The 27,008-nt window shown below is 37.6% G+C and overlaps 2 protein-coding genes across 5 annotated transcripts in view; one reads left to right on the forward strand and one right to left on the reverse strand.

Moving 5' to 3' along the window:
* LOC131546666 (uncharacterized) lies at window positions 1–10,488 on the reverse strand. The gene is made up of 6 exons (XM_058786441.1): window positions 8,699–10,488; window positions 2,893–3,583; window positions 2,760–2,809; window positions 2,337–2,411; window positions 2,172–2,246; window positions 1–921 (listed from the first exon to the last, which is right to left on the reverse strand). The coding sequence occupies exons 2-6, from the start codon at window positions 3,029–3,031 to the stop codon at window positions 1–3; spliced, it is 1,260 nt and encodes a 419-aa protein (XP_058642424.1). The 5' UTR covers window positions 3,032–3,583; window positions 8,699–10,488.
* The window catches only part of slc39a10 (solute carrier family 39 member 10), a 22,380-nt gene continuing 2,447 nt past the window's right edge, over window positions 7,076–27,008 (forward strand). Inside the window, exons 1-9 of one of the 4 annotated variants that reach the window (XM_058786206.1) lie at window positions 7,076–7,224; window positions 20,334–21,512; window positions 22,819–22,990; window positions 23,410–23,585; window positions 23,680–23,850; window positions 24,082–24,202; window positions 24,361–24,672; window positions 24,765–24,845; window positions 26,117–26,307. In XM_058786206.1, the coding sequence (XP_058642189.1) occupies window positions 20,355–21,512; window positions 22,819–22,990; window positions 23,410–23,585; window positions 23,680–23,850; window positions 24,082–24,202; window positions 24,361–24,672; window positions 24,765–24,845; window positions 26,117–26,307 (2,382 nt within the window). In that variant the 5' untranslated portion in view covers window positions 7,076–7,224; window positions 20,334–20,354. Of the gene's footprint in view, window positions 7,345–12,890; window positions 13,015–17,756; window positions 19,172–20,333; window positions 21,513–22,818; window positions 22,991–23,409; window positions 23,586–23,679; window positions 23,851–24,081; window positions 24,203–24,360; window positions 24,673–24,764; window positions 24,846–26,116; window positions 26,308–27,008 lie in introns of those variants that run through there. The other 3 variants (XM_058786205.1, XM_058786207.1, XM_058786208.1) reach the window with 3 other exon arrangements.

A 27,008-nucleotide genomic window follows, 5' to 3' on the forward strand; every position in this document is an offset into this window, starting at 1 on the left:
CTATTTCTCCTTCTGATAACACCAGTTGCATCCATATTCACCATTAAATTGCTTAGTGTTTTGGACAGAGCAGCGAGCAACCGAATCACATACACAGACAAGATTGAACACATACATCTGTGTACTTTGTCCTCTGTGCTGCACTGTTAGACCTTCCTGCTCTAACTGAACGCACTCATCAACAAATGACTGCAAAAAGGAATTCATTTTAGGTTTAGAAGCACCAAACCACAAACCAGCCAGGAGCACATGCCTACTTCTCATATCTGGGGGAAGTTCATTAATTACTACTTGGATTGGCCAAATGTGAAAAGGAGAGGACTTAAAAATAGGGACACCATCAACATTCCATGTAAGTGAAAGGTTGAATTGATTTGAATCATTCAGGGGACCTACTGATTTATACATTTCACCATCAAATATGTCTTGAACACTGTCTGGACTGCTTTTGACTCTGGTCCACTTGTAATTCAGTGCTGCTGTAAATGTAGAATCTGACATTTTGTCTTCCAATTGTTTTCTTATGGACAATTTCATGAAAACGTCACCAGATTTAATAAGAGAGTTCTTATCCCCTGGTTCAAAACCACATGAATCACAATTTGCTGGGATTTCATTACCAAAGTATTGATGACATGTGGGGCAGATGTACACTATTTCAAATGAATTATAATCAAATTCCTTCAAGAACGTGTAAAGACTATTTGGTGCTCCGTTGGTTCCTTCTGGGCAATGTAGATTAATTAGGTCTAATAAGTCACCAAGAGCGGATTTTGTTGTGGTGTGCCTAAGAGCATAGCATAAAATTGCCAGTTGTGATTCTTCATTACTAATCTTAGCAGTGGGATAGATCTTGTCTTGTGTTGTTTTGGGGTTCTCTCCATCATAATTCTGTGTGTTGTCATATGCTTCAGCATCCATCTGAAAGGAACACAAAATTGTTTCTATTTAAACATGATACCTTATTCTGTACATGTACACTATAGCCTTCAATAGTATAGCTCAAATATAATCTAACACCACAGGCTGCATCCTAATTTGCCTACATATACTATGCCCTAAAAGTGCACTACCAGACAAAAGTTTTGGAATTTCAATGTTTTTGTTTTTTAAAGAAGTCGCTTCTGCTCACCAAGCCTGCATTTATTTGATTCAAAGTACAACAAAAAAGTTTGAAATATTTTTTACTATTTAAAATTAAACTGTTTTCTATTTGAATATATTTTAAGATGCAATGTACTCCTGTGATTTCAAAGCTGAAATTTTAGCATCATTACATGATCCTTCATAAATCATATTATAATATCATATTATTCTGTTTTGCTGCTCAATTTAGTATTATTATTATTATTATTGTAGTTGTTATTGTTATGTTGAAAACAGCTGAGTAGATTTTTCAGGTTTCTTCAATAAATTGAAAGTTCAGAAGAACAGCATTTATATGAAATATAAATCTTTGTAACATTATAAATGTCTTTACCCCCAAAAAAGCTTTTGAAGTATGTATAATCTCTTTTTTTCAGATAAATGCTGATTTTTGGATCTTTCAGTTCATCAAATAATCCTGATAAAAATGTACTCAACTGTTTTAAATATTGAAATAATAATACATGTTTATTAATAAATTCAGTTGAACAGCAAATCAGCATATTAGGATGATTTCTGAAGGATCATGTAACACTGAAGACTGGAGTAATGATGCTGAAAATTTAGATTTGCACACAGGAATAAATTACATCTTAAAATATATTGCATTGTCACTTAAAATAGAAAAATATTTCACAACATTACTGCTTTTTCTATATTTTGGATCAAATAAATGCAGGCTTGGTGAGCAGAAGAGAATCTTACTGTCCAAAAACTTTTGACTGGTAGTCTGTTATGGAAAAGTATATACATTTTAGTACAAAATACAGCTCTTCAGATCTCTCTCTTTTTTTTTCAAATGAATGAATGAGTCAAAATGATTTTCACTGGTAATCAACATCACAGAAGCTGTTCATAGACCTTACATTGTATTTGTCCCATTGAAGTCAAACCAGTGCAGTGCACTATACTGACATAGCAAAGACAATATATTAAATGAATCTGGCACATTTAAATGAAAGCAAACAAAGATACAGATAGCCCACATTAGTAGGAATAACTGAAATATTGTAATAGCAACCTACTGTGGTATGATATGATTCTGTGTCAGTCTCATAGCATGGGGAACTGTTTTCATCTTCACTGTTAGATGTGTCATCCTTGTAATCAGAAACATGGAAAAGTAGTCAACAGATAGCCCACATTACAATACAGTATATAGAAGAACAGCTGAAATTACAACAACCTACTGAGGTATGATGTGGTGCTGTTTCGGTCTTATAGCATGAGGAACTGTTCTCATCTTCACTGTTAGATGTGTCATCCTTGTAATCAGAAACACATACAAATGTGACTTTGTTGCTCAAATTAAAAAATAATAATTTATGCGGTGATCATTTTAGTCATGATATACTGTATTACAGGGCTCTTCAAATCTGATCCTGGACAGCTATTGCCCTGCAGAGTTTAGCTCCAACCCTGATCAAACTTATCTACCTGTGATTTAGTGATCCTGAAGACCTTGATTAGCTTGCTCAGGTGTGTTTTGGAGCTAAACCCTGCAGTGCAGTGACCCTTCAGGACCAGATTTGAATAGCCCTACTGTATCATAATAGTAATGTAACATCTTATAATGGTATGAGACATAAGCTGCATTTAAACTTTGTACTTACTTGACGAACTGGATCTTGCAACCATGCTTTATATTGCTTTTTCCTAAAACCTTAAAGCAACAGAAAAGAATCCTCAGTTCCATCTCAAATCAGTAATAAAATAAAATACAATCCAATGTCCACAAGCCAGTACCTTTATGGCAATCACTCCATCTTCTTTTAGTGCTACTTGGAATTGTACTCTTGCTTTGCAAGTACAACTTATACTCCATTGTCTTTATAGAGTTACTGACTGCAAGGTAAAAATACAGTGCAAAATTAAGACACTGCATCGGATCGAAAAGTAACAAAGATAAGAAATACAAAGTTAAGACTTTAGGGTTACTATAATGATTCTTATGATCTTGATTTAAAGGTGTATGCTAACTTACATTAGGTTGGTATATAAAGTAATGTGTTTGCACAGTAGGCTAAGTAATGTGTTTTTCTTACTTTATAAACCAGGCATGAAATGTGTCACTTTTAAAATGAAGAATCCAATAAGAGTCTGAATTTCAATAGTGTTAATCTGGTTTTAACAAAAACCATAATTACTGTAGCACAACCTCGGTTAATGTGTGGTTGCCATAGCAACCATGTTTTCTTGCTTATTTGTTTTGAATGGTAATGTAACAGTAAAAATAGGCTATAACACCTTTAAATATAGATATTTTCATTAAAATAAAAGATAAATAAATAAGCGTTGTACTTACAGTAAAAAGTCAGTTGTGTTGCTGGTCTTAAAGCGCAGTTACTTTGTCGCTACATTTCCGTTATTTTGTTGCTCGCGCACACTCGAGGAAACGCGTCATACGCTGTGAATTCCGGAGCAGCTGCGCCGTCTACTGGTGAATCGGGTAAGTAAAACTTAATTTTTCATTAATTAAAATACTTGAAAGTAAAAAAGACACCTTAGAACAATGGTGTAGTGAACACAACGATAAAATGCTGACAAACCACAAGATTTCTTAACACAGTTAACTAAGTGTAATATGTTACCATGGAAACATATAGCAACAATGAAGTTAAAACGGTTTTGAGTTGCTATTGAAATGATTAAATCTCTTTGAATATCTATCTATCTATCTATCTATCTATCTATCTGTTTTAAATTGTAGTCCTTTTTTTCCATTATAGACAAAATGTGGGCATTAATTGAATGGACAGAAATTGAAGCCTCTCTGGACATTGTAAAGAGAAAAGACATTCTTCAATCTGTAGTTCATGAGGGGGATGTTGTTGATGTAAAGTATGAAGATGAAAGCTCTCCTGCACTTATTCTCAAGATGAATGGTGAGATTGGTGAATGAGTGAATGCATGCATATTTAAAAAAAAATTCTGGTTGAACTATTCATTTGAAATAATGAATTTCCTTTCCTGTACAGAAAATAAGGACAAGCTACTGAAGCGTCTAAATCGGATGGAGTCAGAGCGAAGGCAAAAAGAGGAGTGCAAGCTGCCTGAAAAGAGAGCAATAAAAGGAAAATAATATTCAGTCCAGAAAACACCCCATCATCAAGTCCAGATCAAGTCCAGATCAAGTCCAGATCAAGAGATTTAAAAAAGTAAAATCTAACTTCCTGATAAATTATATCAACATTGTTTAATGCGGTCTTCGTTTTGAGATATACATTCATGGTCTTTGGGGTCTCTAGAGACAAAATTGAATTTTGTAACAAAATAATAGTTAAAAAAATCCTGTTTATTAATGTTTTTACTCCAGTTTTTACTCCAGTTTTCGGAGCATTTATGATATTTTTTAAATTTATATAAATCTCATACAGTCTATGAGTTTCTGCAATTTGTGAGTGGCACATTTATTTTGCAAGCCAAAATTTTCCAAAACATATTTATTTATTAATTTATATAAATAAATAAAAATATCATAAATCCTCAGAAAACTGCACAAATGAGTAAAAACATTAATAAACAGGAAATTTGCATTTTTAAAAAACTATTATTTTGTAACAAAATTCAATTTTGTCTCTAGAGACCCCAAAGACCATGAGTGTTACTTTTTTTTTTCACACTAACATAAAATCAAGATATCATTCCAATTTTTTTTTTTTTATTATTTGTAGATCTAGAAAGTGTTGACCATTTTACAAAGTCTCATGACATTTGGACAAAGAGAACATTTTTAAAAATTGTAGCAATGCCATTTGCGGGTCAAAAACACCCCGAAGACCGTATAAGAGTTAAGTGACAATGCATGTCTTTTTGTTGTTCTGTGACTTTAATTTTGTCTCTCAACTTAGGTGGAAAAAACACAAAATGACACACTGTTGCTAAAAAAAATAGAAGAAAAAAACAAAGAAAATTACACATTAAATGACCTGAGAATGAAATAAAGGCCTTGAGAGCAGAGAATCAGCAACTAAAGGCCCTGAACTTTAAACTGCAAAATGGTAGGCTATTGATATACATGGTTATAGATTTTTTTGCTATATGAATGAATGAGTTCATTTAAACATTGCTTTTTTTATTTAGAGATTATTAACAGATTTGCGGAGTTGCTGCCAAACAGAAGTGCAAACAAGCATGCTGTGCAAACCTCCCTAACAAGTGCAGCTTGCAGCGCTGCCCTTCAACCAGCCAACTCTTCACATCTTAGCTCTTCTGGACTGGACCATGTGAGAATACTATTTTTTATTTTATTTTTTTCACACCATATAATAAGTCTATTATTTGTGTGTGAGATTTAGGAAAGCATAAGGATTTTGTAAAACGCAGATTACAAAAATGTGGCCAATTCAATTTATTATTTAATGTGTATTGCACAGGTTGAAATCCACAAAAAACTAAACATGGCAAAGGATACATTCCAAGCATGTGGTAGAGGGGGCACATCATGGTCAGCCATGATTAAGGATTTAGCCGTGGCTGTTTTTGGAAGGAGCATGTTAGCTACCCACAGCCTTTCTGGAAAAATTGGAAATGCCAACAAGGAATCACAAGCCAAGCCCCCTCTGGACCCCACAAAAGTGGAACTTATTATAGGTATAAAGGTGTTAAAGGTTTTTAAGTATATATGCTCTCATAACAAATATCTGACACTGAACTTTATATACATTTCTCTTTCAGACACTGTTTGAAGAAATTTCCAGAAACTCCACGAAAGTTTCTTCGGCTGCTTTACGGAAAAATTGAATGATGAACATAAACTCCTTAGCAGGTTTTACTTTCTAATATATTTGTAATATTTTAAGTGTTATTCATTAAATATTTTGTTTCACATGTCAACTAATCTGAAAGATAATCATTTACAGTTCTTATAATTACAGTACCTTATATTTCAGTATTTATATATGTAGTGTATACTCATATTTCTCAGGCATCATAAGAAGGACACTGTTACGCTGCAACACTGAGTGGTGAAGCACATAAGAGGTGAGGGCAAATTCACTGTTACATATGCATGTAATTATATTTATGCATATTTTATTAACTTATTAAAAGTTAAGGCAAAAATGTTTCTCTCTTTTTTCCAGAGTCCAGAGTTATTGGTTTCTGAAGAATGATGGGCCACGTTCTGTTCAGAGTGTTCATTTTCGTCACACTTATCTCATTTTATCTTTAAGCTCTTTTGACTAATAAATAATTCACAATTAACATTTTCTGAAGTCTTTTTATTTTTGGTGATATTTAAATTTGAGACACAACATTGCTTTTAAAAAGTGTGTTGTTATACAGGAGGTTCTGAATATCCCTTCAGCAATCCAACATGATGAATATACATAATAGTTCATTAGGATTTCTGCAGATGTCCTATAGGAATTGAACACTAATGCAAATTAGATTTCCTGTAGGTTTCCTGCAGGAGTCCTGCATGTTTCCTGTAGGTTTCCTGCATGTTTCCTGTAGGTTTCTGTAGGATTCCTGCAGGAGTCCTACAGGAAAATGGTCACGAAAATCCTGTGGGATCCTGTAGGAATGTGCAGGTATGTGGTGTGTAGGTCCTGCAGGATTTTTCCTGCAGGATTCCTGCAGGATTTTTTTGTAAGGGAAACCTTTTCATGGCACTGTATAGTTATATTAAAACGGTTTATGGTTGAAGCAGAAAATGTGAGATAATAATGAAAATAAAGTGTATTTTCAGTATTTAATTGCAGACAGAGATACAGTAACAACCATGTTCCCCGTGGGATCTTTGGTGCTAAAAAGGAAGCTGCAGTCCTTTCAGTGGAAAACAACATTCACAGAGCGGACATAAGCGCAACCATATCTTAATCTCATGGATGTTACTCAGACAGCCATAATTACATATGACATAATCAAAGACGGTTTTTCGCAATGTGAGAATCTACCTCGTCTTAGTCACAATTACTTTAAACATATTACAGACTTGTGTGACGTACGCTTCCGCCACGAGCTCAGACCGGCCCCAGACTGTCTGCTGGCGGAAGCACGAGTGGCTCGCTCCACGTTGCGTAAAGTGCGTTACGCTTTCCTCGAAATGTGGAGACGGATGCAAGAACGTAACAAGTAAGTACGTAAGTGACGTTGAGAATGGCGTTTCCGCAGTGGGGTCAGAGTTTTGTGCGGTGCGCAGCGTGAGTGTTTTAGTACCGAGCGGAGAGGAGATGCACACGGCACTCGAGTGAGGTAAACTATATAAAACCCGCTTTGTTTTCACACACTCCCACAACATGGACCCGAGCAGCTTCAGATGGGTCAATGAGAGCAGGGCTATTACGATAAAATCGTGCAATGTTTTGAATTATTATTGGTTTTATAGCTTCCGGCGCTAGCAGTGTTAGCTGCTGCCGTTTACATTTATCATCTTTCCGTCGATTGCGCCTTATTAAAGCTGCTGCTCGATTAACGGCGTTTCGCTTCTGTAAATGAACGTGTTTATTGCGAATGGTGTTAATAAAATAGACATTTGTTCACGTTGGCATTGATCTAGATTCAATCCATCGTGGAAGGAAGGGGAATTTTGGGGTTTAATCGCATGCTTGGGCTCCAGGGTCAGTCAGTCATGTGAATAAGTTAAGGGTGTCGTAGTCTTGAAGACTGGTTTATTTGTAAAACCAAATGTTCCTGTTTTGTTGGTTTCGCTTCAGACTATATGATTAATCTCTTTAAAATGTTTTCTTTGAGGTTTCCCCTTGAATCATATTTTAATTCCACTGTTTACAATGTCAAATTAAAGTGGCAGTTAATCTTGAGTTGTGTTTTTTGAATGCTGTAATAATGCGGATTATGCTTCATGCCAGTTTTGTTAGTTTCTTTGTGCATTTTCCAGGCCCTGACAGTTAATGTGCAACATGTTTCCAAATGACCAGTTCTGAGTAACATCTGGCAGATCCAAGTCTGACCACCTAAAAAGTACCCAACTCTTTTCTAAAAATAGCCTGGCTAAACTGGAAGACCAGCTAAAAACCGGTATCCCAGCAAATATTTATATATTTAAATGAAGTGAAACGAAATGAAGTTTGTTTTGTAATGTGACATCAGAAGGGTGTTACTACAATAAACACTTCTAGTCTGTTGTAGGAAAAGCATTAATAAGATACTGGTCTTTAGGTTTTAATGTGGGAAGTGTGACAATTGACTGGACAAATGGCGGTTCTGCTGCAGTGTGATGATGATGCTGTTTTCCTGTTGAGCTATTGCACACCTGCAGAAGCCTTCCTCTGTTTAACCGTGTGTGTCTAACCGCAGAAACTGAACTGGTGTTCGTGGACACGCAGAGCCCCTGCTTGCAGATGTTAATGTGAAAAGGGAAATCTAAGATCTTTAAATCCAAACCACTCCATTAAATGTGTTCATTTGTCAAGGGCACTGTGTTCACCTCCACTGCAATCTCCAAGGCCGGTTTATTTTTTTATACTTAGTTGTGACCATGCAAAAAAAAATATATATTTTTTTTTCTTACATAAACCCAGTGTCTTTTCTCAGTGGAGATACAATAAATGCAATGTAGCCTGTTTTTAAGGTGAAGTGTATGCCCTACCAGAACCCTTAGTAGTATTAGATAATGCAGTGGTTTTGCAACTTTGGATGGATTGCAGTTCTGTCACGGTTCTGTCTGAGAGTCTGTGATGGCCAGCCGGTAGTTACAATATCTTTCTCGCTTAATGGTCATTCAACAAATTGTAACATATCTAAAAAAATGTCAGTAAAAATGGATTTAGTGCAATTTAAAAATAGATGTAATGGAATACTTATGCGTCTTCATAAAAATCCACTTGATCAATAATAGATGTAAGAGTGATATTTACCATTGCTTACATAGATTGTTGGTCCAGTCCAGTGTGAGAAGTAGGTGTTTTCTGACTTGACCACTGCTTTTTCACTCCTCCCTTGACTGCTGGTGGCGACTTTGGTCTTCTTTCAAGGCGAGGTGTTTGACATTTCAGATGAGCTTAAAGGATTGGGACTGTGAGCATTCTTGAGGTGCCAATTAATGTTGTCATTTTCTTGTGGCTGTTGAACCATTAGTGGCATTTAGGATTAGGTGCACAAAACAATCTAGTAGCAGAAATAAGCATTAGCATTAGCAAAGATGGCAGATGTGTCCTCTCACTGTGTCAGCTGAGTAACTGCCATTGAGGTGAATAGGAATGCTAACTCATAGCTTTATCCAGATATTAAATGGATTCTTCCAGTTGACTTTACTGCATTCGCTACAACATATTATTCTTATTGATGATAATCAAATAATATTCAGTGTTTCCCCTATGCGACCGTGGGGGAGGGTTTGTGGTCGTGTCGGGAAAAAAACGTGTTCCGTTTTTTTTCCCGACATAAAAACATTCCTTTAATTCATATTTTAATGAATAAAAATTAAACAAATCTTATTTTTTGGACAATAAAGGGGATCTAATATTGATAATAACATTGAAGACATTGTATGATTATTCCTTAAAGATAAGGTTTTAATAGTTTTAGTAGTAGTAGTCTATTACGTTCTGCCCAATGTCTTCAAGTGAAACCGAACTTTTATTTTGACGGCTTGCCGTGAATACCTTTACATTTCTGCGTGTATATGATATGAGGATAGTTTTTCTCAAATGAAACGGTCAACTGCTCATGAAGTGACTCTCAGAGCAGTTCTGGAGATGTTGTTCGTGTATTTATGTTCTCATTTAGTGAGGCGGCAGACGTTAATATCGCTGCGGGCTTCTGTATGAGTAAACAAACCCGCGCGTCTGCGCCATACATTAGCACAGAGACGGGCAGAAGTCATATTTAAATAGACGTTTTGCGGCTTAATATTTACAAATAGGAGTGGGAGTTTGCTCACTTGTGTGTGCGCTTACTTTTGTGTGTGTGTGTGTGCCCCCCCTAAAATAATGGTATTTATTGTAGGACTATAGAGGATAAACAGGTGACCATGTAGTTGGAGATGCTGGTGAATATATGTCTGTTGCTGTCAGGTTTAACCAGAAAAGACTGCATTTCTGGTTCCATTCTTATGTGATAGACTGATAGCAACAGACAGACATTCCTAACCACTGATACTTTGTGGTACAATCCAGGTGTCCCATTAGATAATGGTGATGCATGCTATTGCTAACACAATTTTATTTTATCTTTAAAGGGTAGTAGTTCCCACAAATTCGTTCAAATCGACATTCTTTCTTTTGTGAAACATAAAAGAAGATATTTTGAATGTAAATGATGACAAAACTGATGGTGAACTCGTTGATTTGTTCTGAAAGTTGAACAAAAGTCTCAAACAAATTCACTTTACAGGCCAGCATTAAACAAGAATTTGTCAAATACGGGTTGGCATTTCATCATGTGACTTGCCTAGTCTTGATCAAACGATACTTGATGTTTGGTAATTACAGCGTATAAGATTGTTCACATGATCCGCTATAGGTGCTTGTACATACTGAGCTGTTAAGCATACAGTCTTGAACAGAGCAATTAAATGAATATGAGCTCTGTGGGTGAGGTCTCAAAGACGTTTTATTTACAGTCTTAAGATTTTAGGGGGCCTTAGCAGGTACCTAAAAATGTATGTTTTATAATATCTCATTAAACACTTTAAGTTGATCTGTTTTACAGCACATTGTGTGGTGGTTTAATTATGCATAAAAAGCCTGTTTAGTACCATTCCTTTGTTCAAGACCAAAAAAAAAAATCAGGTCAACTATGTAGGGTTTATATAGTTTTGAGCATTCAGAGGCCATGTGTATTCAGTGTAGAGTCTCTATATTGTAGCACAGGAATAATAATCTCTATATTTTAGTCAGGAATAAGATTGTTTTGCAACACGCAACGCACAAAGCCTCAAGTCTCAAATGAACTTCCTCCTTTTAATTTTGAAGAAAATTGTTGAAGCATTTGCTTTGTTGAAGCAAAGGGACTTTCAGGGATTAGATCAACAATCCAAAAACAGCATGGTTCAGAGTTTGCTTATATCTTAAGTTTGAACATCTGCATTATTGTCATGCATATTCATCTTGAACCATGCGCTTAACAGTACATGTTGCTTAACTCCCCAACTGATGTAACATCCTGTTCTTAATGCATAAGCTATTAAGCCTAGCTGCAGGAGTTTTAGTGTGATGATTTTTAACATTGGTTGGGTCAGCAGGAAGGACTCTGAAATGTTTCAGGGATTCTTATTGCAATCGAGAGATGAACAATATATTGGCAGCTATATCAGTATTGGTAGATATATTTAAGATGATAAATTGCAGTCATATGATAATTTCTAGATGTCCTACTATTGTTAAAGACAAAGTAAAATCTTTACTAAAGGTTTTCCATCCATGGCGCTAGGGGTGTGCGATACTGAAAAAAAATGATATCTTGATATTTCAGAGATGCAAAAAACAATGCTGTAGCTGTTTGGAATTATTTTTTGTTGACGAAATGGAGCAAAAACAGGCAATATGGTGTCTAAAATGTAAGTCTCTTAATATTAACTTATTGTTTATTGAACTGTTGTATAAAATCAATATCACAATCATGCTTATTTTTGAACAAAAAAACGGCACTCTTTGTATTGTAACTATATGAAATGATATATATTTTCTGCCCTCATATCTTGAATTTTGTGATCATTCTTAATGCATTTTATTAGACTGAATCATGCAGTGAAAGAACACGCTCTAGTCTAGACTTCACGTAATGAATGCGTGCTCTCTGTAGGGGTGTTTTGTTTGGTTTTTGCAAAATACTCGATAATGTCAAATTGCACATTGTTAAAACAACAATTACGATATTATCGCAGATCATATATATCGCACACCCCTACATGGCACACATGCATTTTATTTATTTATTTATTTTTGTAATAACTGTGAAAGTTATATTTCCCATTTTTTTTACAAAAGAGTTGGCAATTTGGCACATAGAATTTCTTTATTCCAGTGATTAGTAGGCATCATTTATTTTATTTTATAAATTTTTTTTGGTGCCAGTTGAAGCATATTAAGAATTATCATAGCAGTCAAAGTTTCTGTGTCAGTACATTCCTATAAAGGATCCTACTCTCAGCAGTTCCTCGCCAACGAGTCTCCCTGTAGCCCCCCGCACCATTGTTAAAATTGACCTGACAAGCGTTAAAAATCCCTCTGATTAGTATCTGGCCTTCTCTTTGATAATCACCTCTCCTTTTCAGATGGTCTGGGTAATAGCCCTCTGGTGTCTGATGGACTTCACAGACTGAAGTCTCACAGGGGAAAAACTACAGCCATCAAAGTATTCTCTCCTACATTGTCCATGAAAACGCTGGACCATTACTTATGGTGCTGGCTTCTTTCTTCTGATATTTAGGCTCTGCTGCTAACCTTTGAAGCCAATTTACAGAAGCTGTTGAGCCGAATCACACGCAGTTGGCTATAGTTTGGCTTTGTTAACCGAAAGCATGGAGAACAAATTGCATGTATTTAGTCCATCTAGTGAAATATGAAGTTCGGCTATGTAAAAAAAAAAAAAAAAAAAGCAGTTTGATGGTTGATTCTTTGTTGGAATATTTGGTTAATGTAACCAGAAAGACCTCATAAGTGATGAGTTTTTCTCAACATATGGACATCACTAAAAAAATCACTATTTACTATATATTTTACTTTATTTGATGACCACTTCAGGCCTGATTAGCTCAAATCTCTCCCTCCACCCACTCCTACACACCCACCTACCAACACTTACAAACACACATGTCCAGTACACCCTCCCCTCTGCACTAAATCACCACACTTGAAGAGTTCAAAACATCAGACCTCGTTCCATATTGCTGTAGAAGAGCGTTCCCTGCCCAAGTTGACAGCGTATGACCTGTTCCTCCACCTCCTGTTGAGACAGAAAGAGGTAAGCTGTCAGATGCACCTGCAGTCAGATCTGCAGATCCTAAACGGATCTGTACGGCACATTTTCAATCGGGCTAGACTGTCAAAAGCCAATCCTAGTTGTGTGAAGATCAGATTTAGCAGTTGAGCAAGGCGACGGAAACACTTGAAGGTGATTAACTTGTTTTGGAGTTGGTGGTTTTGAAAGTTGCCACCTGTTTTGCTTGCAGTGTTTTGGATTGATTGTTTAGTGTGTATTTGACTTGGTATCACTGTTAAAGTTAGCCTAACCCACTCTCTAAATATTTCTAGGTTAATCCAGGTTACTTAACTGATGTTATTTGCTCTCTTTAGTCTTCATGTGATCACAGCAGTTCTGAATGTTTTTATGAGGTGTTAACCAGTTTATGATCGAAATAGGCAGTTTTATGGCCAGGTTACAGTTTAAGTTCTTGCGATTAGGGTGAAAACATTTCTGTTTGTTCTTAGTATAATTAGATAATCTTACATTTATTCTCAACAAATGTAATTATGTTGCTTCTGTGCATTATGGTGCAGGTCCTCCACATGAAACGAATGACATGCTGTTATGGACTTTCTGGAGTGTCTGTTTATTTTAGAGGTGTGTGTGTGTTTGGAGTCAAGAGGTCATGCTTTTCAAGGCTTGATTCTTGACTCCACCCAGACACACACTCAGGCCCCTTTAACCAGTGCTGGACCATCTTATTTGGACTAGATTCTTCTTGAAAGACCTTTTAGATGTCTTTGTTTGGTAGTCTACATCCACTGGACTGAGATTGGTCCTGGTGGAGTTATATATTTCTGTCATTTCCCAGAATTCCTTGTGCTGGCAAACATGTGTAGTTCCCATCTGCTGTGTGGCATCTGCTCATCCCTCAAGCCTTGAGGCTTCTCCTGACATACAAATCTTTTTTCTCTGTGTTGCATGGGAAATATGACTGATTGAATGCGTAGATGTATCAAGGACAGATCATATATCTAGAGTTATTGGTTGAAGAGATGTACTCCCATACAGCTTGGCTAAGCCGCAGATCATAGAATTGTTCTTCAGCCTGCTAAAATTCACATTGACCACTAAATGAGTTGGCACAGGCATGAATCAGGATTATTAGCTAGATCGCCACAAAGTTGTTTGCTGTTGTAAAAGCTGCTTTATTTGATCCAGACGAGTCCCACTGTAACCCTGTTTAGCCCAGCATCTGCCTTACAGTAAGCTAGATTGTAAACAGGAATTTACCGGAGGTGGACTCACGCGTGACTTGTGAGAGATGTTCAGTCTTGGCAGAAGCCTTGTGAGAGTCATATGAGGCATCTTAAGGGCTCTCTCTCTTCCTCTGTTGCTCAGAGGCTCAGGTTAATGTATAATAACAGTTCATGGGGTAGCCCATCAGCTCATTCCAGGAATGGATTCTTTGGAGGGTGATACTCGGTTTTTCTACAAATGTAAGAAAATATAGCTTGTCAGCTTCTGATTCTTTAAGTTTTGTTGAAGCTGGTTACATAATTAATTCAGCACGTAGCAGCCTGTGTCATTTGGAGTTCACCCAGTGTTTTTTTTAGTTAGGCCATGCCATGGTTTGGTCTTTTCTAGAGACCTGGAGCATGAATTTTCAAAAAGATATTGCAGATTTAATCTTTCTTTCATTTATTAGCATTCTTTTTTTCTTAAATTTGTTTGTTCTTTCTGTTCCTATTGCTGTTTTTGTTTAGCTATTCATTCTTTTCTTTCTTTGTTGTCCTTTTTGTCTACTTATTTTTTCAGTTATTATTGTTTGTGCACTCATTCTTTTTTGTTTGCTCTTTTTTTTTATTTGTTAGTATATTTTGCTATATTTCCCTTTTATGTTAGCTATTTGTTTGTTCATTTTCATTTTGTTTTCTGCTCATTCACTTATTCTTTTTGTTTGTTTGTTGTTTTTATTACATTTGTTTTTAAGTTAAGATCATATACAGGTGCATCTCAATAAATTAGAATGTCATGGAAAAGTTCATTTATTTCAGTAATTCAACTCAAATTGTGAAACTCGTGTATTAAATAAATTCAGTGCACACAGACTGAAGTAGTTGAAGTCTTTGGTTCTTTTAATTGTGATGATTTTGGCTCACATTTAACAAAAACCCACCAATTCACTATCTCAACAAATTAGAATACTTCATAAGACCAAAAAAAACCAAAAACATTTTTAGTGAATTGTTGGCCTTCTGGAAAGTATGTTCATTTACTGTATATGTACTCAATACTTGGTAGGGGCTCCTTTTGCTTTAATTACTGCCTCAATTCGGCGTGGCATGGAGGTGATCAGTTTGTGGCACTGCTGAGGTGGTGTGGAAGCCCAGGTTTCTTTGACAGTGGCCTTCAGCTCATCTGCATTTTTTGGTCTCTTGTTTCTCATTTTCCTCTTGACAATACCCCATAGATTCTCTATGGGGTTCAGGTCTGGTGAGTTTGCTGGCCAGTCAAGCACACCAAACACCATGGTCATTTAACCAACTTTTGGTGCTTTTGGCAGTGTGGGCAGATGCCAAATCCTGCTGGAAAATGAAATCAGCATCTTTAAAAAGCTGGTCAGCAGAAGGAAGCATAAAGTGCTCCAAAATTTCTTGGTAAACGGGTGCAGTGACTTTGGTTTTCAAAAAACACAATGGACCAACACCAGCAGATGACATTGCACTCCAAATCATCACAGACTGTGGAAACTTAACACTGGACTTCAAGCAACTTGGGCTATGATCTTCTCCACCCTTCCTCCAGACTCTAGGACCTTGGTTTCCAAATGAAATACAAAACTTGCTCTCATCTGAAAAGAGGACTTTGGACCACTGGGCAACAGTCCAGTTCTTCTTCTCCTTAGCCCAGGTAAGACGCCTCTGACGTTGTCTGTGGTTCAGGAGTGGCTTAACAAGAGGAATACGACAACTGTAGCCAAATTCCTTGACACCAGCCTCAGTCCATTCCTTGTGAAGTTCACCCAAATTCTTGAATCGATTTTGCTTAACAATCCTCATAAGGCTGCGGTTCTCTTGGTTGGTTGTGCATCTTTTTCGTCCACACTTTTTCCTTCCACTCAACTTTCTGTTAACATGCTTGGATACAGCACTCTGTGAACAGCCAGCTTCTTTGGCAATGAATGTTTGTGGCATACCCTCCTTGTGAAGGGTGTCAATGATTGTCTTCTGGACAACTGTCAGATCAGCAGTCTTCCCCATGATTGTGTAGCCCAGTGAACCAAACTGAGAGACCATTTTGAAGGCTCAGGAAACCTTTGCAGGTGTTTTGAGTTGATTAGCTGATTGGCATGTCACCATATTCTAATTTGTTGAGATAGTGAATTGGTGGGTTTTTGTTAAATGTGAGCCAAAATCATCACAATTAAAAGAACCAAAGACTTAAACTACTTCAGTCTATGTGCATTGAGTATGGAGTAATTGACGACAGGCCGTTGGATTATTAGAAAAATAATGCACACCCGGTGTCAATTATTCCGCTTATACTACGGTTGCCACACCTCAAGACATCGATCAGATGAGATATTTCAAGGCATTCGTCCAGTATTTCTACTTAAATCGCTATGTGAGTAGGATTATTTCTTCCGCATTTCATCCAACGCCTCCGTTGCTAGTTCCAAAACTTAATTTTAAACCTAGTAACGGAGGCTTGAGCCGTTGATAACAGATTAATGCAGTTAATACAGTTAATAACTAAGTTATGAGAGAGAGAGAGAGAGAGAGAGAGAGAAAATACCTCTGTGCGTCTCTCAATAGTGTTCGGCAGCAATGTCTCTAGTTATAGTGAAGTTCCTTTTGTTCACGAACAGCGCCGTTGTTGTTACCTCTCTTGTGAGAAGTCATGTAGTTTTTAAGTTGTTTACTGATAAAATCGTCAGAGTAGCAATAACAACATTAGCGCGATGTATGCTAGTGTGTGTGCAAACTGTAACTGTTATGTATGTGCGGCTGTGAGGGAGAGAGAGCGGGAGAGATAGAGTATGTGCTTTCCATACATAATAAAGCGCAATTTTGTGGCAAAAACATGGACATGATCTGTCGTTTTTATCATATTGTTTACTATATTTATTTATTTGGCCAGTGTCGTTGTGGGTCTTGGTTATTTTGCTGTTGTAAGATCTTTGAAATAACAGAAATCATTTGGCGAAGTGATATGGTCATGTAATGCGGTCAAGAGCTGCCTGGAACTACGTTCGCCGTGCGTTTACCTGAAAATAATTGCACACCTTAGAACGTTCGTCAGCCAATCAGATTCAAGCATTCAATGGCCCCGTAGTATAAATTTATTTAATACACGAGTTTCACAATTTGAGTTGAATTACTGAAATAACTGAACTTTTCACGACATTCTAATTTGAGATGCTCCTGTATATGTTAAGCCCGAGACACACTGCATGATTTTAGCAATCTTATAAGATCATTGCATGTCACATGGATCTAATAAACTTGGCTACAACGTGTGTAGACTGTACGATGATGACACCTATTGACTCGTACGAAGAGAGTTACTATAGAAGAATAAAACGTCATCAGCATACACAAGTGGTAAACAAAAAGAGCATGATAAATCACTCTTTAGCAGTTGTATTTTTTATGTGTGCTGAATAAAACTGGAAGAGGCGAAAGAGCCACGATCACAGAAAACGCCGCGATTATTTCACGATGCCAACCTTTGTCTGGGACAGCCAAAAATCATGCAGTGCGTCTCAGGCTTTACCATTCATCAAATTGTACTTAAGTTTGCTTTGTCTGCACTTTAGCACATATTTATTAGGAAATACAGCGTTGGCTTATATTAATAATAATAATAATAATAATAATAATATAAAATTTAAAATGAAAATTCCTTCATTCATCTTCGGAACACAAATGTAATTTTTACAAAGCTACAAGAAAGCTACTTTTTGTGCGCAAACTATTTTTCTCCCCTGTGTTACCATATTCTGCCATTATGGAGAGTAACATAATTCCACAGGCCACAATCATCAACCTGATCAACTCAATGCGTAGGAGATGTGTTGCACTGCGTGAGGCAAATGGTGGTCACACCCGATACTGACTGGTTTTCGGACCCCCTGGACCCCCCAATACAGTAAAACTGCACATTTTAAATAAATATAAGTAAATATTCTTTGGTAGCCTCTTTAGATGGCTTTTAGTTAAGGTCATCACAGACATGCAGCAATGAGAAGAATCTCAGCCACAATCCCTGAGGCCCTGAGTGCTGATTTCAGCCTCTGTGTGTGAGGACACTATATTAACACACCTCACTAAATGGCACACTGCTCTTCTCATATATAGCGGAATGATTGGAACAAGTGGAACGGGAGCTTATGGAAAAATGTGCTTTCAGTTTATCCTTCCCATTACCATCCAAGCACAACACAGTATTCAGAAAGCATGACCTCTGTACTGACAATGGCTCTGCAGACAAAAACAGATGATGTCTCGAGTATCATCTGTTGTGATACAGCATGCATTTGTTCTGAATTGCACTAAATTTTGGTGATTCAAAGGATTGGTGGTTCAACACTAAACATGCATATTTGCTAGTACATTTTAAAGACATCGTATTAGGGTTAGGTTTAACTCTTACTTAAAATAAACTGGAAATTTAGTTTCATGACTTTCATGACATTTCCTTCCATTCATGACATGAACAGATAACAGAAAATTTCCTTAACACTCCCTTTTATGATGTATGAGGACACTACAGAATGTAATTGGCGTATTTTAACTGAAAATTCATTTGAGAACAGTGGAGTGGTGTTTTTGGTGTGAATTAAAAGTTCAATTGAAGGGCCCCTCTGCCTTTTATTCACTTGATCACAAGTGTTTTCAAGCAGAAGTAGTTCTAGTCCTCTAGTATTTGTCTTATGATGTCTCTGCAGCACATGACTATGCTGGTTTTAGGATTTTTTTACAAAATGTTCAGCCAGTTTTGGGATGTCATATAACTAACAAAGAGCATATTGAGCCAGTGAGGCAGGATTATCAGCACTCCTGCCCCATCCTATCTCCTGAAGGGTTCAGAGGTCACTCCACTCTCATGTTTATAAACACTGTGCTGTCGAGAGGAAGGATCATAATTATACTATGTTTTAACCAGCTTCAAGTTCACACACTTTTAACAGGCTGGAGCGCAGGCTGTCGTAAGTACTGCTTACAGGATGTTTTGACTTTAAGAACTATTCAAAAAATTTGATTATTTTGTATTATATGCATGGCTTATTTTTTGTCTATAGGTTTTAGTTTTCCTCCTAGTTGTGGTTGATTTAGACTTGTTCACATGCAGTTGGGGGATTTATTTTTTTTTTCTTTTTACTCTCGGAACCTAAATGCAAGAAATCATAAGTCATAGCAAATCTGTGAAAGCTAATTGCTTTCACACATTGACTTTTGTTTGACGGATGTATGATTCCCTCCAATAGGGAAGTTATGTTTGATAAATGATTATCCGACTGCAATATATTCCTTCACGTTTTACACTCTGCGGCATATAAATGTATTTTGTTCTTAGTGTAGGTATACATTTTTTTTCCCTGTAAACACAATTCACAGTAGATCTCATATTTCCTCAACATGATAAACTCATGAAAGACCGCTGCAAAAGCTGAAGTATGTTGTTGTGCCTGCATATTGTTTTTAATATACCAGATTTCTAGAAAAAGGAATATTGGCTTAATCTGCTATAACCAATTAGCAGAATATAATATGCAGCACAAGCTACAGAAAAAAATGGCAGTGCTTTTGGAATAAAACTTTTGGGAACACTCACACCCAGATCCATTTCACAAACATTTTTCTTATTTGTGGCTCTTGTATGCAGATCGAAGAAAAGACTCTTTCTCATGCTCTGTTTTGTTTGGTAGCAGATTGATCACACTTTCCCCTCCAGGCTCACAGTAGTTGCTGTAGGGGGACCATTAAGGCTTCAGTACTTTTCCAGCTGGGAATCTATCAGTTCCTGGAAAAAGGGATAGATCTAGATTTTTTTCCCTATAATAACATGGCTCTCAAGATTAAAACCCATTTAGATTTTTTTTTAATAATCAAATAAGTGAATAATGTGGGTTATGTGCAACAAACATCTGTATTCTGTTAAATAGGTTTCGGTTCGGGTCTTTTGTAGATGCTACTTTAAATACAAAACTGTTTTAGATTAGATGATTACCGTAAAAGTCCATAACTGTCGCCAGTAGTTCATACTGCTGTTGAAACATTACGATGAGATCAGTTTTCCTTAAAATAAAGTGTGACCAACAATTTAGATGTATTTCTGATGTATTGAGTTGGATTTCTGTTTCTTCACAGAGGTTTCTAAGCGAGGAGATAATGAGAGTTCACACACATACCAGATTCTGCTTTCTCTGCGTGCTGACCCTGCTGTACCATCAGTGCAGTCACTGCCATGAAGGAGGGTCTCACCATCACCACGGGCACAACCACGGTGATCACGACCACATCCACAGTGACCTGCAGATTTCAGAATTGTCCTGCGATGGTTTATCAGACCATTTTGTGCACAGCGGCCATGGCGAATCTGCAGAGAACGAGCAACGTTACTACATCCAGCAGTTGTTCTGTCGGTACGGCCACAAGGATCGTCTGGATTTTAAAGGCTTCCAGAGTCTGCTGTTGAGTTTAGGGCTGGGCGAAGTGCGTGTGGTTGGGCTGGAGCATGAAGACCTGGGCCACGATCATGTGGCACACTTAGATATTCTCGAGGTTCAGGAGGGTCGGCACTCGCATTCAGCCAGCCATCCGCATCCTCATCAGAAGCCCCACATCTCACACGAGACCCATCAACATCCCCACCACGAGAATGAACAACATGGCCCTGCCGAGGAGCTACCATGCAGCAAAACACTTGGCACCGGAGCCGAGAGCACCACTCGCAGTGGATCTGAGGGACATGATCATGATCACCATGACCATGACCATGATCGTGAACATGATCACGATGAACATGAACATGAACATGAACATGAACATGAGAAAGACAGTGATCACAAACATATTCACAGGCATGTTACGGACAGTCCTCATACTCAAGATGACCATGACCAGCTTGAGCAAAAGAGTAGTGAACATGCACAAGAAAATAATGATCTCAGTGACCAAAACCACCATCATCACGACCACCATCACCACAAGCATCCCCACCCTCATCTCCATAGTCCTGACAGCATGGAGCACCACACAGCATCCCCTCATCTCACACCCAGAATACAGCCTTCTGCCCCATCTGAGCTACCCACCACACAACCCAGGAGAAACAGCAGACCACCTAAAGCCAGAGCTCATCGAGGACGCAACAAGACCAGCATCAGTGTTACTCAGGCTGGCGAGCTGGAGACAAGAAGAGATGACCATGACCATAGCAGCCAGGATCACAGCCCTATTCAGTCGCAGAGGGGCAGGAGAGAGGTTCCAGGAGAAGATCTGTCTGTGAAATCACATGCACATGGTGTTCTTCACCAACATGAGGAGGTACATCTTAGTGTCTGTCCTATCGGGTTGTTTATGAAAGGCTTTGCCCTTCAGATGTGCTTCAAGAGTCATTTGAAATGGTTTCTCTTAGTTGGTCTACTCGGGGATTAGTCTATATGTATGGCGTTATTTTAATGCCAAATGTCGAGAGCACGTTTTTGTAGCGCAAAAGCAGATTAATATAATGTGAATCTCCCCGCTCGCAGTCGCACGCGTATTTCTCTCGCACAAAACCGGACAAAACCCCACTAAAAACTTGTCTCTCCTCTCGCTCAAGTGTGCGTGTGCGTGCTCAAACGTTGTCCTGTGCAATCGCAAATCTCTCCGTGCTCTTGCGCTAGATATTAATTCTTTTCACACCTGGATTAAACGTCAAAAGATATCAACCAGTCAGATTTTTCTACGACTGACCCGATGAAAATACTAGGCCTATGTGAAGAGGGAACTGATCCTGGAATTTCTTTACAATTTAATAATATTTAGTCATATTAATCAAATGTATATTAGAAATGGCTAGGAATCGGGTGCTTGGATGATTTATAAAATAAAAACATGTAAAAAAACTAAAAAAAAAAAAAACTAATCGTTCGGTCAAACCCCTCTGACCGATTTATCTAAACAAACAAAAAAGTATATGATTCTTAAAGTTCATGTGGCCATACATGTATTGGGTTGAAATATATATCTTCTGATTTAGGACAGAACTAGGGTCAGATGCACTATTCCTTAAATAGCCTACTTAAGACGTGGAGTCCAAATATAACACTATAATGAATTTATCATATTAGTTTTTTTTTTTTATAAAAATACATTTTTAAATACTATATGATAGTATGTTGTTGTTTTTTTCTTCTTGTTTGCACTCTTTAATTATCAGTAGCTTAAACTGAAATTTTAGTATATAATGTTTTGATATGCAGGATTTCTGCATGTGTAATTATTGATGTATTATTGGTAATTATTTTTCCCATTTGTTTGCAGATCAATACATTTAATGTCATCTTCCTTATTGTAGGATGAAGTATATTTAAATAAAAATGTATTTAAGCATTGTTCATCGATCAGTACCTTTTAATATTTAAATTCTTTTAATACTTAAGTACATTATAAATCAAATACTTTTTTACTTTCACTCAAGTAAAATTGAAAATGAGTTCTTATGTCCATTAACTAGTGGATTTCACACTTTCCTGGTACTAATATTAGATATATTTTATATGTGATTTATATTTCTTGTTTGTGTTGTAAAATGAATAAAGGAGAATCGAGCAATGAATCAAAGTAAAACTCTTTGTCTCTCCCTCAGTGTCTGAATTTAACGGAGCTGCTACACCATTATGGACTGAGCTCGGATTCTCTCATATCTCCAGTGCAGTTCACCTATTTATGTCCAGCTCTGCTCTATCAGATAGACAGACGCTTCTGCATCCTTCATTATCACCACGTTGAGGCTGAAGTACAAGATGAAACATCTTCAGGTACAAGTGATCCTGCTCTAGTACAAGTAGAAAGGCTTTCCTGTAGCTCAAATAGTAGAGCATGGCGCTAGCAACGCCAAGATCATGGGTTCGATTCCCAGGGAAAGCAAGAGCTGATAAAATGTAAAAACTGTAACTTGAATGCAATGTAAGTCGCTTTGGATAAAAGCGTCTGCTAAATGCATAAATGTAAATGTAAACAAGTGATCCTGCTCTAGTACAATTGTTTTTACAAAGTATATTCACTCGTATACAATTTTCATTATCTGTGTAGTTTGCTAGCGGATAAAGAGGGTAAACAGACATAGTAAATGGTTGAGAATCATTGCTAAACCTTATTAAAACAGTTTAATGTTGCTAGAGTTACCTTAGTTGAAACTCATTGAGTTCAGTCTAATCCACTGATTGTGTTTCTGCAGTGTGGGTCTGGATGTGGGGATTTGTGTCGATCACCATCATCAGCCTGCTGTCTCTGCTGGGTGTTGTTCTGGTGCCCATCCTCAACCAGTCCTGCTTCAAGTTTCTCTTGACCTTCCTGGTGGCGCTGGCCGTGGGAACCCTCAGTGGTGACGCCTTACTACATCTACTCCCTCATGTGAGTTCACTCTTTAGGGACAAACAAAGATTTAACCATTGCAAAGGTCCAAACTACACAGCCCAAGTAATCAAACCTTTCTTATACCTTACAGGCTCAAAGTGGCCATGATCACAGCCATGGAGGACTCGCAGAGGAAGAACCCACAGACTTTCTGACCAAGTTTGATGGAGTTTGGAAAGGACTGACTGCACTAGCAGGAATCTACCTCCTCTTCATAATTGAACATTGCATTGGCATGTTCAAACACTACAGGGACCAAAGGGTGAGAGGCACCACAATGCTTTAAACACAGGAGAGAGGTGTTAGAAATCTTGCAAAAGTGGCAAGTAAGCTGCTTTTTACTTCACACATGCTTGTTCAGGACTGACAGAGCTGAGAGCTATGGAAGACTAAAATATAATCCATAATTGCTGCAGATAGTGGGGCTTTTAGTGCATGGACCTTGGATTTTATTCTCAGAACCTAGTGCTTATAAAGGTGCTTGCTTCCACAGGGAAGCCTCTGCCAGAGGAAGAAGAAAGGAGAGCAAGCAAAGATTGGGAGGAAGTTGTCAGATCACAAACTCAACAGGCGTTCAGATGCCGAGTGGCTCCATCTGAAGCCTCTAACAGAGGGTGGGTCTTCATCATTTCGTCATCAAATCCCTGCACACTTTATTTGGCTTTTAAGTAAAGTTGTGAGTGTTGATATCCTGGAGATGCCTTCAAGTCTCTTCCGATATACTGAACTTTTGACACTGGAGTAACTCCTTTCATTCTCTGTTTTCATGCAGGAGAAGGTGCAACATGTGAAGCAGGACACAATGACACTCAGATGACGGAGTTGCAGCCTTTGGATTCACCCAGCAAAATGCCACTCTCCATCTCTGATTCAGATCACGCCAACAAGGAGCCAGTAAAAACAGAAGAGGACAGTAGGCCAAAGGCAAAATCAAAAAAGCATGGACACGGGAACGGACATGGTCACTCCCACCATGGGCACTGTCACTCTGACCAGGAAATGAAAGATGCAGGGATCTCCAGCATAGCATGGATGGTGATCATGGGAGATGGCATGCATAACTTTAGTGATGGACTTGCTATAGGTCAGTTTCTGTACATTGAAAGCATTTGCAGATTTGTTTGTCTTGAATTAAAAGGGTTTCTGTATCTGAGGAACTGTGTTTGTCACCTACAGGTGCTGCTTTCAGTGCTAATATTACAGGAGGCATTAGTACTTCAGTGGCTGTTTTCTGTCACGAACTGCCCCATGAACTAGGTAAGTGGCTTAACCAGTTGCAGTATGTCGAGAGACAAAATGTAGAAATAGCAGATCCATTTTCTTACATTTGACAAATGCGTGTGCAGTAGAAGTTAAAAAGTAAAAGCTTGTCCACACCAAGAATGAAAACTATATTAGTGTTCACATCAAAAAACAATCATGCTCTGTTCGTTATGAGCGTGCACTACAGTTAATGTTGTCTGTCGCTTTAAATGCTCTTTAAAGTCAGGTGGATTTTGATTGGCTGTCATGATTTTAACAATATCTTTCCCTCTTTGTCGTTATTGTTATAGCTGTGGTGTGGATTTCTCTATTCTCGTAGAATTAGAATAATTAATAAAACTTTATCCGTGGTAACTTTGTCCTTGGTGTGAACAGGCCTTAACCCAGAAAAAGGATAGGAACATGTCAGTGAGAGAGGTCAGACTTAGCTTTAGGGTGATGTGGTGGTCCTGTTTTGAGTCTGCAGGTTTTATCGACAGTGAGGTCTCCTTTATCTATTATCGATTTATATCAACTCTGGAACATCAAGGCGAAGAGCTCCAGCTGTTTTTCTATGCTCTCCTTTTCATGTTTAAATGAATAAAAAACAAACAGTCATCTAATACAACACAGCGGCACATACAACTTTTAAAACACAGTAAAGCTTTTTATGAAGTTTTGAGTTTGCGGTCTAGAGGGCCACTAGTTTTTAAATTCCCCTTTTTGTTTAAACAAAAGAACCAGACATTACAATACCACAGAAGCAGTAACATCAACAGAGTATGCCTTTGATGTAACAATGATTTTTTTTTGCATTTGATGTTGTTTACCTTTACTGTCTGCCATCCAGTGGAGCTGATGGGACTTAACACTAATAACGTTTGATGGATCTCCTTTTATTTTGTCTGAGAATCTATCTCCCCATGTTGTGGCTGGAGAAAGACAGCTATAATAAAGTGTTTTTTACTACCCTGCAGTGCCGTTAATTGCCTTTGACGACTGATTTAATTGGGCCAGGTGACACAGAGCAAAGGTCCAGAGTGCAGTTTATAAAGAACCAATGGTCATGAAGGAACCTCACATATATATTCAGTAATTAGGAACAAAGGAGCGGCAGCATAGAATTGCTGAAACACAAGAAAAAACTCTCTTTTGATGGATTTAGAAGGACAGCCTGATCTCACTGCAGTTATTGTCAGGTTTAGCATGGGCTAAACTAACTATACCCACACTGCTGTATTGTTGTTTATTGTACATTAATAGTGCACATTTGTGTTTGTCTCCAGGTGACTTTGCTGTTTTATTGAAGGCTGGGATGTCAGTGAAGCAAGCCATTGTGTACAATGTCCTCTCTGCTCTGATGGCTTATGCTGGCATGGTGATCGGCACGGCTGTGGGACAGTACACGCACAACGTCACCAGCTGGATCTTTGCCGTTACTGCTGGCATGTTTCTCTATGTGGCATTAGTGGATATGGTAAGAGAACCAAAATACGGATTTATTTGCTTGCCAGTTGGGCTGCATAAATATGTTATAATTATTGATTGCTTGAAATGATTTATTTCATGCCATCTTAGGGCCCTTGTTGTTGCATTTCACGGCACTGCTTGTCCATTGTTTTTCTATGTTAACAAGCTCTAGATGGATGTTTGAGCATTATGCTCACGTCTCATGTCTTTTGTAGTGTCTCATGCATGTCATTGTTTGTAAAAAATTTGTTGAACTTATAAAAAAAAAAAAAAAAAAGCATCTCTAGACCTTGCCAATTCTTTTTTCATTCTACAGCCCCACATCTTGAATTTTCCAATGCAAAAATTTGTGTTAATGACCTCTCACACTTTGAAAATAAGCTGACAACTGTTTGTGAATTCATTTAGTGCTATTTTAAACATCAGTAAATATAGTCACTTTGAACCTCTAAACAGCATAAAAAGCACAATTATTCAAGTTTCAAATAAATTCTACACAATATTATTGTCAATATTAGAGCGCTTCTGTTATAATCACCGACGCTGTCAGTTCCTGCAGTTCAGCACAAGCTCACGGAGTTCTTTTTATTTTGATTTTGCAGCCCTTTATCTAGATTTATTTCTCTATAATTTATTGTATATGCAGCAAACCTTGATTTTTGTTTGCTTAGTGTTTGTCATGAGCTATCAATGTTAGAATGTAATTTC

The sequence above is a fragment of the Onychostoma macrolepis genome, chromosome 09 (genome assembly GCF_012432095.1).
Source record: "Onychostoma macrolepis isolate SWU-2019 chromosome 09, ASM1243209v1, whole genome shotgun sequence".
In the NCBI taxonomy this organism is placed as follows: domain Eukaryota; kingdom Metazoa; phylum Chordata; class Actinopteri; order Cypriniformes; family Cyprinidae; genus Onychostoma; species Onychostoma macrolepis.